Below are 16,850 nucleotides of genomic sequence, written 5' to 3' on the forward strand. Positions count from 1 at the left end.
CATTCAAGACTTCTCTTATAATGTGTTTTTTGACAGATGGAAAACTCATAAGTGGCGAAGATGTCAATTGGTTCCATGGTCTGTTCGTGAGGGCAGTCCTGGGAATCAAGAGCTCTGTGGGCTAGGTCTCCAGGTTCGAGGTGAGGACAATCTCACACACACACACACACACACACACACACACACACACACACACACACAGAGTAACGCGGTAAGGGACCAGAGTGCCTGACTGCAGCTTCACAGATAATGAGCTAATCAGGAGTGTTTAGACTATGGAGCCTGAGTGTGTGAATAAAACACAGGAAAAAGAAATAGAGCTCGATATATACATTTATATATATATATATATATACTATATATATTACTAAGTGTTTTATCCTATTGTAAAGTGTCCTTGGGTGACTTGAAAGGCGCTCATAAATAAAATTTATTATTATTATTATTATTAAACACCCAGCACGCCCCTGCGGGCGGTTTATCCTTCAAGCTCGGGTCCTCTACCAGAGGCCTGGGAGCTTGAGGGTCCTGCGCAGTATCTTAGCTGTTCCCAGGACTGCGCTCTTCTGGACAGAGATCTCCGATGTTATTCCCGGGATCTGCTGGAGCCACTCGCCTAGCTTGGGAGTCACCGCACCTAGTGCTCCGATTACCACGGGGACCACCGTTACCTTCACCCTCCACATCCTCTCGAGCTCTTCTCTGAGCCCTTGGTATTTCTCCAGCTTCTCGTGTTCCTTCTTCCTGATATTGCTGTCATTCGGAACCGCTACATCGATCACTACGGCCGTCTTCTTCTGTTTGTCTACCACCACTATGTCCGGTTGGTTAGCCACCACCATTTTGTCCGTCTGTATCTGGAAGTCCCACAGGATCTTAGCTCGGTCATTCTCCACCACCCTTGGGGGCATCTCCCATTTTGACCTCGGGACTTCCAGGTTATACTCGGCACAGATGTTCCTGTACACTATGCCGGCCACTTGGTTATGGCGTTCCATGTATGCCTTGCCTGCTAGCATCTTGCACCCTGCTGTTATGTGCTGGATTGTCTCTGGGGCATCTTTACACAGCCTGCACCTGGGGTCTTGCCTGGTGTGATAGACCCCAGCCTCTATGGATCTTGTACTCAGAGCTTGTTCTTGTGCTGCCATGATTAGTGCCTCTGTGCTGTCTTTCAGTCCAGCTTTGTCCAGCCACTGGTAGGATTTCTGGATATCAGCCACCTCCTCTATCTGCCGGTGGTACATACCGTGCAGGGGCCTGTCCTTCCATGATGGTTCCTCGTCTCCCTCCTCTTTCTTGGGTTTCTGCTGCCTGAGGTATTCACTGAGCACTCGGTCAGTTGGGGCCATCTTCCCAATGTATTCTTGGATGTTCCTTGTCTCATCCTGGACTGTGGTGCTGACACTCACCAGTACCCGGCCCCCTTCCTTCCGCTTAGCGTACAGCCTCAGGGTGCTGGACTTGGGGTGAAACCCTCCATGCATGGTAAGGAGCTTTCTTGTCTTTATGTCAGTGGCTTCTATCTCCTCCTTTGGCCAGCCTATTACCCCAGCAGGGTACCTGATCACGGGCAGGGCGTACGTGTTGATGGCCCGGATCTTGTTCTTACCATTCAGCTGACTCCTCAGGACTTGCCTGACCCTCTGCAGGTACTTGGTGGTTGCAGCCTTTCTAGCGGCCTCTTCATGGTTCCCATTTGCCTGCGGGATCCCTAGGTACTTGTAACTGTCCTCTATGTCTGCAATGTTGCCTTCTGGTAGTTCAATCCCCTCAGTTCTGACTACCTTCCCTCTCTTTGTTACCATCCGACTACACTTCTCCAGTCCGAACGACATTCCAATGTCATTGCTGTATAGCCTGGTAGTGTGGATCAGTGAATCGATGTCTCGTTCACTCTTGGCATACAGCTTGATGTCATCCATGTACAGGAGGTGGCTTATATATATATATATATATATATATATATATATTATGGTAATGAGGAATGTATACAGATGTACAACAAAATAAATATATGCATATATATCACACACAAAAATAATGGGCTGACCAGGGCTTTGATGGCGGGAGTATAACCTGACCTAAGCAAGGTCAAAAAACATAAATTATCATTCGATATTAAACTGAAACAGCGTTCTACTGTCATGATAAAACAAATAAATCCATAAATTACAAAGTCAAATCATTAATGCCATATTTCATACAATAACCAATAACCAAACAAATTACAACATCTAATTCTTATAATGATATTCATTCAAAATAATATAGAAAAACATTCACATGGGTCTCATCAAAGTAAAGTAAATTAGCAATAAAGCTAATAAACATTATCCAAGGTTAATTAAATATTTACAAAACAGATTTAATTCTAGGTGTTGCGCAACAAGTTTCAATATTCTAAAATAAATTTAACGCAATTCAAAACTCCCATAGGCCATTTTGGCATTTAATCAGAGTAACAAAAGACATCCAAAACGAACAAAACTGAAATCAAATCACTCAACTCTTGAAACGTTAATTTAACATTCGGCCATAGTGGGAAAAAAACAAAAACAACAATATTCAATAAATGTAACCAGTAACTGCACTTAGTTGTCACCAGACTAGCGTTAGCTTACCGGTGTTTTAAATGCACGACCGCGTTCCTCCGCCACTGCCTCGTTTGAGTTTAAATATAACGGTGTAGAGAAAGAGTTGAGCGCGCACAGGCAGAAATGTTAAGAGCGCGAGCAACACATTGCAAGCAAGCGCAAATGCAAAAACCGAGCGAGAGGGGCTGCTGTTGTGTGTGTGTGTGTGGATAATAGCAAACACTGAAATACATTTTTTGCAATTTTGTTCACTTTTCTTCGCTCAAAATACATTTCTTCTCAAAATGCAACTCGTGCACCTGCAATTTTTTTTTATGTGCGCTCAGAATAGTGGCACAAAAATAACACCATAGTAAATGGACTGATTCTTATATAGCGCTTTTCTACTCTCCTGGAGCACTCAAAGCACTTTATACAAGACTCCGCATTCACCCATGCACTGTTTTCTATGCCTTTCAGTGCTTTCTAATTAATTAACTAACATTCATACTTGATGGATGCATCGGAGAGTGAGTGGGGGTTAGTATCTTGCCCAAGGATTTTTGACATGCAGAGTGGGGGAGCCAGGGATCAAACCACCAACCTTCCAATCAGTAGATGGCCTGCTTTACCTCCTGAGCTACAGCCACCTCAAGTCTGGGTCATTTGCTCTGTCATCTCACCCCCCCCCAACATATATAATTAGCTTCACATAACAAATACTTTTCAAGATACTTGTTTTTTGTTTGCAATTTGGTCCAGGCCTAAAGTCTGAGGCAATGTTTTAACATTTAACATTTTCATTGGCTTTTTTGTTTCTTTAAACAATCAAAGTGAATCACAATGTGTAATTTGAGACAGATCAAAAAAGTGTGCAACTATTGGGTAAATGAAATATGAAAAAATGTAGGCCATCCTCACCTGCCAGAGACAACTAGTGATAACTTCTGAATAGTATATAATATTAAACAGGTCACAATAAAATAATGTAAATTAAAACATGTAGAACTTTTTTTGCATGAAATTCTTTGGCACAAAAATTAAGAAAATAGTATTTTCATTAAACTTTTATTGTACTGTATTTTTCAGACCATAAGGCGCATCGGATTATAAGGCGCACTAAGCGAAACAAAACAGTCAAATAAGTCACACTTTACTCAACTCATTCTTCTTGCTTCCTCCACTTCCATACCATTGATTCATTAATGTTGAATTCTCTGGCTGCTGCTCTATTCCCATGTTGTTGCAGTATATTAATGACTAACCTCGTATTGTGGATGGATTATCTCAGTTGTTCTCCTGACTGAAGTTTGGTCTGTTTACAGCATCCTGCCATGCAATTGCATTTGTCCCTAACCATTGGGAACCCTCATGTTATCCAGTGGAAAAAAGTTAGCATTCATCCTCCAGTTTAACTGTGTTTATGCTATGCTAACATAGCTGTGTCGCTAGCCAACACATAGCACATCATTATATACCAGCTAGCCCAACTTCAGTAACCCTGCAAACGTCACTGCTGTTTAGTTTTCTGTCTTCATTTATATTGGAAGTGATAGCAGAGCTGTACGTTTGAATTTTTTCAGAAATCTCTCAGTCAAACATGCTATATCATGTTTAGGTGGAAGCTAGGGAGCTAACGTCCTGCTAACTTCTAATTCCGTTAAATTTAATAAATTCTGTTTTCATGGATGCCTAGATGTTAAACTTAATTGTTACACCTGGTAAAGCAGCAATGATGATCATTTTATTAAAGATGAAAGAATTTAGACAGTTTTTAACTCTCAGTGATGCTGCAGTGTTCGTTTGACTTTGGGACCTGAAGAGACGGAGTTTAGGACCCAGATTACTCCGCGAGGCTCCTGATCACTGTAGCCATTATGCTCTGAAAATCCATCAAGTGGTGCGGCTTCTTAGCTTACCAAAGTCGTATTAAAACATTTTTTGACAGATTTTTAAGTGCTGTGTACCACATAAAATCAGTTCGAGATCAGTAAGCACAACCAGAATTCATACATAAGGTGCACTGTTGATTTTTGAGGAAATTAAAGGATTTTAAGTGTGCCTTAGAGTGTGGAAAGTACGGTAGTTAGTAATTATCATTTTATAGTAGTGTGTATTCAAATATGGGAATTTTTAAGAGAGCTTGAATTTTTTTTTGTATTTTAGCCAATACTTAGAATTGGCAGGCACTAAAAAAGGAAAAAAAGAGTTCATCCACCTGATTACCTCCACCTAAGCCTCAGCCTCCTTGGCACTGCCCCTCAGACACCACACCCCTGCCACAAGGCCATTGCCAGTTTCCGGTTATCTTCACCCCGATCCTTGGGAGGTACCTGTAATGGTATACTCTGGCTCTCTTCCACAGCGTGTCTTTTGTCCTGTCTCCCCAACCAGTCATGGTAGATGGCCCCGCCCCTCCCTGAGCCTGGTTCTGCTGGAGGTTTCTTCCTGTTAAAAGGGAGTTTTTCCTTCCCACTGTTGCCAAAGTATTTGCTCATAGTGGGTCATATGATTGTTGGGTTTTTCTCTGTATGTATTATTTTATTGTAGGACTGTGCCTTGATGCAAATGATGTTGTGATTTGAGGCTGTATAAATAAAACTGAACTGAATTTAATTAAATTGATTAGTACAATACTACCCTTTTACTGTGCACCCTTTCACTTACATAAGGCATAACCACGTTGTGGATATTAAACAGAAGTAAACAGAGATAACCTTAAATAGGGACAATTTGAAAAAAAAAAGTTCTGCTATCAAATCATGCCCATCTATATTTTTCTGTGACAGCTGGAAAGATAGTATATTGGGGTAGGTTTAAAAAGATTTTAGTTTGAATAAAACGATATTATTTCATAAAATCCTGAATCGATTTTTAAATATAAATGTATTTTGCCAGAAATGCCAGAATCTCAGGTTAAAGCTCACAAAACTGTGTCAACAACCACCAAACAGCTAAAACAGCAAATGATTAAAGAGCAGGTAAACGGATTCTGCACAAAGATGTAAACACAAAGCGTGGATCGTTCTCCCGACGGCACGTACACAGAAATGCCATCAGGTGCTGAAAGCAGACGTCTCATAGATTCTGAAGCTGCAGGTTTCATCACTCTGACCAAAATTCACTGAACCAGCAGCAAACGAAGATCCAAACTACGCTTCACGTTTGAGAAACATTGTCATAAATTACCTCTGACTTTGGCTTTTACTTCCTGCACAGCTCTCTCTCAGTGTACTCAGCGACCAGTTTACCATCAAAATTTCTGTTTTCTGCATTATTTGCTTGCTTCTTACACACCGGTCTACCGTTTTGTACAGCACCGTCGCCCGCAGTTTCTTGGTTGTTGTGGGGTTTTTTTTCAAAAATGACCTTGGACAAGAAAAGCCTCATTTCTGCTGTTCAGTACTGAAAAAAACTTTACAAATGATGCTAAATTGCAAAATGCTTAGCTGTGTCTCTAATCAGACCTCTATAACTTTGCTCTGCTTCACTTCAGCAGCATCAGGTAATGTTCATATGTTGATATTGTTCATGGTTTTCTTCCCTTTTTCTATCTACTGAAGATTATCTGCTATAAAACGCCAGGCTAGGAAAGTCTTCTTCATGTTGTTCTGAGTTTTATCCTCACTTACTTTGACACAGAGGCCTCTGATGTGATGCTCACACCTCTGATGAAGTCTCACAAGTGTCAGCGTTGTTTTTACACATAGATATAAAATCATGGACATGTACTGATAAATGATCAGAATTATAATATTTCTGACTGACTGAGTCAAAATTGAACTGAATCTAATCAGTTACAGAAATCGAAATTGATACCCAACCCTGATAGTCTATATAGTACTCTAAATCTGATAATCAAATCCATTAGTGATTAGTTCACATTATCGGTTATACAAATGGTGTGCTATTACAAAAACAAAAGTCCATTTTTGCAGAACTCCATTCCTTTTTTTCCCCTTCTTTAGCTGTTTCATGCCGAAAGCAGGATGGTGGACAAGCAGACATTGAAGCTTGTCTTAAGTTTGCTAGCTCCATGCCATCTCTCACCCAACCCTGTCAGGTGCCCTGCCAGGAAGACTGTCAACTCAGCAGCTGGTCCAAGTTTTCTTCCTGTACAGCAGATTGTGTGGGTGTCAGAACCCGCAAAAGGATGCTAGTAGGTGAGTCGCCGACTTCCAGAAACTTTAGTGTTAGTTCAGCAGATGTAAAAACATATTGTTACTTTTCTGTGTGTGAAGGTCACCACATTGAACCCTTCACTAGTGGAAAATTCTTATAGATGATAACCGTTTATCTTTTGCTGTTTCTGCAGGGAGAAGTAGAAAGCATGACCAGTGTAAAAACAACCAGCTGTATCCCCTAAGTGAGACCCAGTACTGCCCATGTAATAAATACAATGCCCAGCCTGTAGGCAACTGGTCGGACTGTATCCTATCCGAGGGTGGTCGCATGGAGGGTCAGCTTGGCATGAAGATACAAGGTGACATCAAAGAGTGTGGCCAAGGGTACCGCTACCAAGCCATGGTGTGCTATGACCAAGACAACAGGATAGTGGAGACTTCTCGATGCAACAGCCACGGTGAGTTTTCTGTGACTGAATAACTAAATCTGATCCCAAGGCGTCACATTAACACCGTTCCCCGCAGAGCAGGGGTCTCAAACTTAAATGAGCTGTGGGCCACTGCTAACACTGTCATCTCTTTGGAGTGCCACTTTAGTGTTCAAGTAGTACAAAAAACTAACCAAACAAACAAGAAAACACCCACAAATATTTCTGAAAATGTAGATTTTTTTAAATTTCAAATATTATATAACAAGACAAAACTGCAAATGTGAACACAGTTTTTTTCCCTCCCTCTTAACAAACTGAAGCCTTTCATTGAACTACCAAATAAACACATTGGCCAGACACGTAACAGCACTTCTGCTATCATTTTATTGGTATTTAACAAAATAAAATGACAACTGAATGCTACTATCCACCTGTGCCTTAGAAATATGTGCAAAACATCACTGAATTGAAATGGATTTCACAGCTCTGGGGAAGAAGCTGTGTCTCAGTCTGGTATGTTCGTATAACGCTTTCCAGAAGGAAGCAGTATAAACAGTCCATTGCCAGTGTCAGTGGGGTCTGCAGCAATATGTCTGTCCCTTTCTTGGATCTGTCCAGCATACACTGAGTCCAGATGTGGAAGTGGACTTCCCACAATCCCTTGTGCTGTTTTCACCTCTGCTGCCGTCTCTACTTGACAGGGTTACAGCTAAATGTTAGCTGCAAGATATATATGTTTGCATCTGCTGATTATTCTAAAGACAATGTGATTAAGTGTTCAATCAGTGAAACTGTGTAAATTGTCTTGGTTGTCATATAGACAGCCTATGTTACTGATTTGCATGCTTATGTGACCTCTGCGTAGTGTCTTCTCTGGTCTGCATTCACAACAAAAAGGCAACAGGTTAGAATGCTTTCATTTATTGTCGTGGGCAGTCAGCGTAAAGACCTCGCAGGAATCCTCCATTATTCTGAGGATTACATTTACACTTGCAGTGTGATCATATAGTGGTAAAATTATATAAACGAAATAGAAGAACCTCAACACAATTAATCTGCATCTTAAATTTCCCAAATGAAAGGAACACAGAAATATATTTCAGACCTGTACATAAAACAATGAGTATTCTCTAAACAGTGTGGCACAGTCACATTCCTGCATTCACAACAAAAAGGCAACCAGTTAGGATGCTTTCATTTATTGTCGTGGGCAGTCAGCGTAAAGACCTAAATGGAAAAGCAACAACAGCGTTAGCTAACTATGCTCCCGTGTTTTTTTCTCTCTCTTCCCAATAAAGAAATCTCACATAAATGTGCATCAATTCAACACAAGGACTGGAGAAATTACCCACAACAAATGATGTTTAAACAACAAAAATAATCGGGTCAGATTGTATTACTGTTACAACCTGCGATATGATTTTTCTTCCCCACGACATTTGCGCATTCCTTACTTTGCAGGAATCCTCCATTATTCTGAGGATTACCCAGAATCCCTTGCCCTTTGTGAATGTTGCAGGGTGACCTTTACAACAGTAAGTGGTGCCAATGTCCCATTTAGCGGGATTTAACTTCAACTCTATTTGACTATGTTACACTTACCTCACACAGTACTCTGCAATGAGAGTACTAACCGGTACCAGAAAGAGAAAGAAAGACTATATGTCTCCCATATTGGCTCCTATTCTTTAAATCCAGAGTAAATTTTAAAATGCTTCTCTCCAAATAGAAGGTCTTGAATAATCAGGCCAAGACCTCAAAGTGGCATATCACCCTAATAGAGCACTTAGTTTGAAATGGAGAGACCATACCTTATTGGAAAAGATAGAGAAAAGTAACCATCACAACACAACTTCACTACAACCTCGAAAGTACCTTGTTCTGACTTTATTAGATAGTGAAGTGAAGCAGGCAGCCAAAGCCATACGGCAAATGGCCACCTGCTCATCCCGGTGAGCTAAGCCACCACTATGAAAATACTATGTTTAACCTAAGTTTTTGCACACACATTTAAACACGTGCATAGAGAAGCTGTCGATTTACCAATCAATCTACGTTTCTTCCTCACCCATGGTCACAAAAGAATAGGCTTTAAATACAAGTGACGGATTAGTTTCCTTGAAAAAAAAATCAAGTTAAGGCGATTCGGTCATCTGACCAGGATGACTCCTGGATCACTTCCAGTTGAGGTGTTTCAGACATGTCTTACCAGGAGGAGTCCCTGCTCATTAGTCCATCAGATGGATGGACCATTTTTCACAAACATATATCTTGAAAATGATTGGATATGTGAAACAAAAATTTTACAGCAATTTAATATGTCCAAACTTTGGACCATAAGATTTTTGTGCAAACCAGAGATGGTCGAGCAGAAGGCCCACAATAATTTGAGACTGAATGACCTGTATGTCAAATAATAAAAACAGACCATTAAAATCTATTTTGCCATACACCTTCCTAAAACTGTGTACAGCCAAGATGCTGTCAAATATCTTGCTCTACTTTTTTGTTATGTGACTGGTTACAGGGTATATCGAGGAAGCCTGCATCATTCCTTGTCCATCTGACTGCAAACTAAGTGAGTGGTCCAACTGGTCTCGCTGTAGCAAATCATGTGGCAGTGGGGTCAAAGTTCGCTCTAAATGGCTCCGAGAAAAACCATACAATGGTGGCAGACCTTGCCCTAAATTGGACCATGTCAACCAGGTGAGAGAGGGCTCACTTAAAGTGTTATATTCTAGCTTTATACCTATTTTTTTGGATAATAACTTAAACAATGCTGTTTTCTGTGGTTTCCTTGTCTTCTTTTACAAATGGATTCCACTTACAGGCTCAAGTAAGTAGGCTGCTGCTTTTTGTAATTATTTCATAAAGTTAGTTTTGGTATTTAGTTTCATTATAATGTATGATTTTCAAACTTAAGCAAAACTGAGTGGAAGGATTTAAATTTCCTCTTTGACATCATGCATCTGTGCCTGTAGGGTAACTGGTGTTTTTATGTGCATCAGGTCTATGAGGTGGTGCCTTGCCTCAGTGACTGTGGGCAGTATGTGTGGGTGGCAGAGCCTTGGAGTGTGTGGAAAGTCAGCAATGTGGACCTGAATGACAACTGTGGTGAAGGTGTTCAAACCCGAAACGTCAAGTAAGATGAACAGATTCATGTGTCAGTGTCTCTGAGCTTTAAACAGGTGATATTCTTCCTTTTGGAGGAAAAACAGAGCTGAGTGTTTGCTTGTGCTGAATTGTTAAAAAGTGATCAAAAATTAAAATAGTAGTGCATGATGTTATAACCAATATATACACTATATTGCCAAAAGTATTCACTGACCCGTCCAAATCATTGAATAGAATAGAAATATCCTTTGTTGTCCCTCTTTGGGGAAATTCAGGCGTTCCATCAGCAAAGTGACAGGCAGATGGAGCATGCAGATTCACACAAAAGTAACGAAAGTAAAAAAAAAGAAGAAAAGAAATAAGAGACTGTGAGAGCAAATTTACAACATCCAAAAAAAAAGATTACCATACAGTTAGTAAAAATAGCATACTCAAATTCAAAGAAATGTGAAAGTGAGTAAGATAATCCTTTTAAAAATATACAAAAAGTGCTATATATTTGTGCTCTAAAATACCTGACAAACTGTTTACAGAAAATGGGAAATGTGTACAAATAACAGCAGGGATGTGAACAACCCTTGTTGGGAACAATCACTGCTCCCAACAACGTTGTTAAGTGATGACGTGACGAATCCTACTTCCGGGCCTAAAGTAGTCTGTGTTTAATATGGCTTTTGTGTTGTTAACATGTTTAATGTTATGTATTTTCTTCTATTTAATCTCAAAAAGCTCCTAAAACAGTCAGTGATCACTGTTGACCTCCCTCGGCTTTTATTACCGCTAATCATTTATTTAAGATCAGTTTTTAAAACCTTAGGATGTAACTACAGCCCAGCCCATGCAGCAGTATATGAATGACTAACCTCGTATTGTGGATGGATTATCTCAGTTGTTCTCCTGGCTGAAGTTTGGTCCTTTTACAGCATCCTGCCATGCGATTACATTTGTTCCTGACCACCGAGAACACTCACGTTAACTTTTATCCAGTGGGAAAAAAAGTTAGCTTGTTTATATTATGCTAACATAGCTGTGCCGCTAGCGGTCACGTAGCACATCATTATATACCAGCTAGCCAAACTTCAGTAACCCTACAAACGTCACTGCTGTTTAGTTTTCTGTCTTCATTTATGTTGGAAGTGATAACAGAGCTGTACGTTTGAATTTGTTTCCAAAACCCCGCAGCCAGGACATGCTATATTGTATTTAGATAGAAGCTAGCGAGCTAACTTCCTGCTAACTTCTAACTCCGTTAAATGTCATAAACTCCGTTTTCATGGATGCCTGGATGTTAAACTCAATTGTTACACCTGGTAGAGCAGAACGCTGATCATTTTATTAAAGATGAAAGACTTTAGACAGTTTTTCAACTCTCAGTAATGCCACAGTGATCGTTTGATATATGGACCTGCAGCGGAGTTTAGACCCAGACACGGCTAGTGACGTCAGACTTAATGACCGGATTATGTTTGTTGGGAGCAGTGATGCTCATAAAGCTGTAAACATGGTAACATGAGACGGTGTTGTAACATTGTAAACATTGTACATGAAAGTTGTATTCGATCAGATTGTCTGATTATCTTAGCAGCAATGTGATGGCTGAGGGATAAAAGCTTTTCCTAAGTCTGTCTTTATGGATCTTAATCATCTGGCTAAAAGTAGACTTTGAAACAGGTCATGATCAGGGAGTGATGGGTGTTGAGGGATTTTCTTAATGTTCCTGAGTGTGGGAGTTGTGCAGTTCTTTAAATGAGGGGAGTGGACAGCTCACTATCCGCTGGGCGACCCGTATAACCCTGCAGTGGTTTCTCTTCTGTGCTACTGTGCAGCTGGAGAAGGATACCAGGATACTTTCTACTGTGCAGTGATAGTAGGACACAAACAGTTTCTCAGGGATGTTATTCTTTCTGAGAACCCTCAGAAAGTAGAGTCTCTTGTGGGCTTTCTTCACTACCTCAGCGGTGTGCGTTCCCTTGATCGGGTCTGGCCTGATCATTTCACACATAATGTGCTGATGGAATTTAGAAAGCACAGATTTTAAATCCACATGATTAAAATCCCCAGTGGGGACTGGCCTTCATGTCCATTATCAGTGTCTGACCTCACAAATGTGCTTCTTGAAGAGTAGTCAAAAATCCCCATCATATGGAAAGTCTTCCCAGAAGAGTTGAAGCTGTTATAGCTTAGAGGATGGGTCGACATCATGTTAAACCATTTTCATTAAAAAATATATTTTTGGCAATATAGAGTACATCTGGTTTAATATCCAGATATTTAGCTTTACAAAGACTTTACAAAGACCACATGTATTCATGTTTATTAACAGCTTTCTTTCAAGAAGACTGTAAAAATAGGCTCAAATATTCGAGTGTTGTTGAAGGAATGCTGTGAAACTAACTTTTGCTTCAACCTTTTGTGACCAGGTGCATGCTGAACACTATAGACGGGCCCTCTGAACAGGTGGAGGACTATTTGTGTGACCCAGAGGAAATGCTTTTAGGGGCCCGCAAGAGCCACCTGCCCTGCCCGGAAGACTGTGTGTTGTCAGACTGGGGAGCTTGGAGCCCATGTCCACTGGTAAGGATGGAATGAAGTTGCCAGTCTTTTTCTTTCTTTCTAAATCTTACATTGTTTCTGACATGTTGCCTTTATTATATAGTGGATAGTTGAAACCAGAGTTAAAGTAGTGGTTCTGAATTCAGAGATCTAGTGAAGGTAATAGTAATAGAGGAACCCCGCCTGTGTCAACTAAACCCGCTCTTCGTGCTAAAAAGGCACTCTGTGAATAAGTACATATGTTTGTTGATGGGTAAATGTGTCTTGTGGTGTAAAGGCAGTAAGAAAGATAAGTATGCTGCATAAAGGGAATTCTAATTTCCCATATGTGTAAATAGATTGGACCCAGCAACTTCAGAGTTTTAAGACTTCTCAGCCAATCAGATTGTCTCGTATTTCTTTATGGCTATTGTGTAATGAAGTTAAAAACCATTACACTGGATACAGTAGTGATATAGTTTAAAGCCTTCCCCTGCTTTGTAGCATCATTTTCAGATTCTCAGTGAGTTATTTTAACTACCAGATGAAAGTCAACGATTATTGACCCAAATTGTTTATAATCTAACAAGTTACTAGAATTAACTGATGAGACTGGTAATACAAATGTTCCCAAACTTTGCACAAAAATGAAAAAGAAATTTAAATGAAAAATAACTGGATTAACTCTCTTATTTCTAAGTCATCATAGGTGGTAATCTTAACCCTATATTTTGAACAAGGACAAAATTTCACTCATTATTACAGTCCATAATGGGATATATAGTATGTAGCTCCAATTAATTTACCAATAGGAGAGAAGATGAAAATCTGGCAGCCAATGGTGGGAAAAAGTAAAAGCGCAGCACCAACATGAGGAGCTAAACAAGGTGGAAATTAAGATGCTTCTAAACCAGCCGAGACATATGTTCTCACCAGCATGTCCTGGGTTAGAATAGGGTTTGCTTCCAGCTGGACGTGTCCAGCACATCTCACCTAGATGATGCTCAAAAGGTCAGATGCACGAAGGACCTGAATTGGCTCCTTTTGATAAGGAGCATGACCAAGCTCTAACCCAACTTCTATAGGAGAGCCAAGACACCCTTCAGAGGAAGCTAATGTCAACTGTTTGTATTTGTGATCTCATTTTTTAGTCACTACCCAGAGCTTGTGGTCATAGGTGAGGGTAGGAAAATATATTGCCCAGTAAATCAAAAACTTCTCTTTCATACTCAATGCTCATGCTACAGCAGCAGCATTACTGCATATGTTGCACAAATCCATCTGTCAGTCTCCTTCATCATTTTCCCTCTTTAGTGAATAAGACTCTGAGACAAACTGATGTATTTGGGGCAATGATTCAGCCCCACCCCAGGGTAGACACTTTAACTTTTCCCAGATGAAAACAGGATTCAGACTTGGAGTTGCTAATTCTTATCTCAGCCAATTTATACAAATAACTGCATGATGACGCCAACAGAAGCAGCTCACATCTCCACCCAAAAGTCCAAGAAATGCATGATATGATTACAGAATCAATCATTAGCCTGCAACCAAGTGTGTCCTAGTGCCAAATGCACTTATGAAAACTCTCATGCTTATTATAGACAACCTGTGAACAACAAAGAAGTCCAGTTACAGCGGGCCGCTCAGGTTTAGGTCAGGTAGGATGTGTCTGTGAAGGTTCTGAGTCATCCAGGTCGTCGTAGTCTAAGGAGCTTGGAAAGAAAAGCGTCCCGACTTCTTTAAGTTACTTGAAGACGTTTCACCTCTCGTCCGAGAAGCTTCTTCAGTTCTAAGGTCAAATGGTGGAGAGTCCCAGATTTAAACCCAGTGGGAGTTTCCCCCCAAAGAGGGACAAAAGACCCCCTGATGATCCTCTAATCACATGAGCCAAGGTGGGAAAACGGGTGTGGGTCACAATCAGCCCCGGTTTTGGGTGAGCTCATTGTGAAACCTGGCCGCACCTTATCATGTGATTTCGAAATCACATGGTAGGGTGGGGCATGGTTTCACAATGAGCTCATCCTTTAAGTTCAAGCAACTTAAAGAAGTCCAGATGCTTTTCTTTCCGAGCTCCTTAGACGTCAGGTAGGATGTTGCTCCCGATCACACTCCACCAGCCTTCACTGTCATTGCTCACATGAATGCTGAGGTCCCCAAGGACAACAAATCTGGGGGACCTTCCAGCTATCAGCCAGGCACTCCCAGAAGGCTGTGTACTCTGAGCTGATGCTTGGGGCACAGGGAAAAACAACAGTGAGGACCTGTTCTCTTACCCCAAGGTGCATGGAAACATCCAGCTGAGAAAACTACCAGCAAAGAGAAGTATACCTACCCTAGTTCACTACTTCTTACTGAATGCAACTCCAAAGTGGAATAAAGATTAGCCCGTCTCCAGGATACTGCATCCAGAATTGAGCTGTGTGTTGAGCTGAGCCGAAATATATCTAGCTGGTATTGCTCAGTGTCACATATTTGTTTGTATGTTAATTAATTCAATTCACTTTTATTTATATACTGCTAACAACAATCGTGTCAACACACTTTATATAGTGAGACCCTTCATTATTTAAGAGAGAACCGCAATGACCAATCGCCAAGTGCTTACTCTATGTGCAAGCACTTGGCGATTGGTGGGAAGTAAGCGCTCCTTTTCAACAGGAGCTCTCTGTCAGGACCAGACTCATGGAGGGGCAGTAATCTGCAGTGACCAACTGAGGGTCAAGGGAAAAGAAGGGACAAAAGGTGAGGACAGATAGACCGCTAATAACAAACAGGACAAGACAGTTAACAATGTGCAAAAGTGCCATATAAACAAGTCAGGACTGAAAAGAAGAAAGAATGAAAGTCCAACACCAATCTAGACTTAGAGCAACATAACAAAGGGATATTTGTTATGTTGCTCTTATTTACAAACAATCTAAACCTTTTAAAAAAACAACAACAACAGAAAAAAATGAGTCCACAGAAGAGGGACTGGATAGTTAAACCTTGTAGTTCCCATTCTACTTTTGGAAACTCAAGAAACCATAGGTACCATAGGTATGGTAGGAGAATGTGACTGTGGACAGTTGTCTGTCTCTATGCGTACCGCACCTCTTGTGTTAATGTAGCTGGGATAGGATTCACATTTGGAAAAATGTGAATAGATTTTCCTGTGTGCCAGTTAAAATGATCATTTTCTCAGTTCTCTGTTGCCAAAACTTGGATTAACTGTGAAATAAAAACAATATTCTGATTGCCGAGGGTTAGAATTAGAGTTGGGATTATCACTGATAATGACTTTGACTTCTGAAGGTGAATATATGAATTAGGCCTGAACATTCAGGACTTCGTGTGTGAAAAAAACAAGCTTAGCTTCTGTTCTGGTTTTGGACTTTTTCTTGATCGCTTTGGCACAATTGTGACAGCAGAAAAGTAATTCTTACTACTGTTAATACAGTTCTCAAATCAGGAACACATTTCACCAATACAAACTGCTAGTGTTTCAATGCAAGATATGATGCACTTCTCACTTGAATCTCACATCTCATCAAAAGAGTTCAAATTTCAGTCAAATTACTTCTGTCTGTCTATCTCCAACATAGAAAAATCAAAAGCCTTTATGTTCCACACTTTTAATGTGTGCTTATGTAAAACAGTCAGAACCTTTCCCTCTGCTTTTCAGCCATGTAGTGAGAACAGCACCCGGGAGAGGAGTGCTTACCCGCTCCGACAGCCAGGAGAAAAGAAGGAGTGTCCACTGACTGAAGAGACAGAGCCATGCAAACTCAACAGGAACTGCTTTCACTACACCTACAACATCACTGGTCAGCATTAACCTGTTCAGATTTGTTTCCAAAGAAGTTGGGATATTATGTATGTTAATAAAAACAATGAATGCAAATCAATTAAATTCTGTACTTAGAGCAGGGGTCTCAAACTCCAGGCCTCGAGGGCTGGTGTCCTGCAGGTTTTAGATGTGTCCTTGATCAAACACAGCTGATTTAAATGGCCAAATGACTTCCTCAACATGTCTTGAAGTTCTCCAGAGGACTGGTAATGAACTAATCACTTGATCCAGGGTGATATCT

At 40.6% G+C, this 16,850-nt stretch overlaps 1 protein-coding gene across 1 annotated transcript in view; it reads left to right on the forward strand.

Moving 5' to 3' along the window:
- LOC309698623 (thrombospondin type-1 domain-containing protein 7A-like) overlaps window positions 1–16,850 on the forward strand; it is a 180,982-nt gene that overhangs the window by 123,042 nt on the left and 41,090 nt on the right. The window contains exons 11-17 of the mRNA XM_082521193.1: window positions 37–140; window positions 6,545–6,739; window positions 6,892–7,158; window positions 9,659–9,837; window positions 10,113–10,273; window positions 12,666–12,819; window positions 16,445–16,586. Coding sequence (XP_082377319.1) covers window positions 37–140; window positions 6,545–6,739; window positions 6,892–7,158; window positions 9,659–9,837; window positions 10,113–10,273; window positions 12,666–12,819; window positions 16,445–16,586 — 1,202 coding nt within the window. The remainder of the gene's footprint in view (window positions 1–36; window positions 141–6,544; window positions 6,740–6,891; window positions 7,159–9,658; window positions 9,838–10,112; window positions 10,274–12,665; window positions 12,820–16,444; window positions 16,587–16,850) is intronic.

The sequence above is a fragment of the Aulonocara stuartgranti genome (genome assembly GCF_965226115.1).
Source record: "Aulonocara stuartgranti genome assembly, chromosome: 22".
Taxonomy (NCBI): domain Eukaryota; kingdom Metazoa; phylum Chordata; class Actinopteri; order Cichliformes; family Cichlidae; genus Aulonocara; species Aulonocara stuartgranti.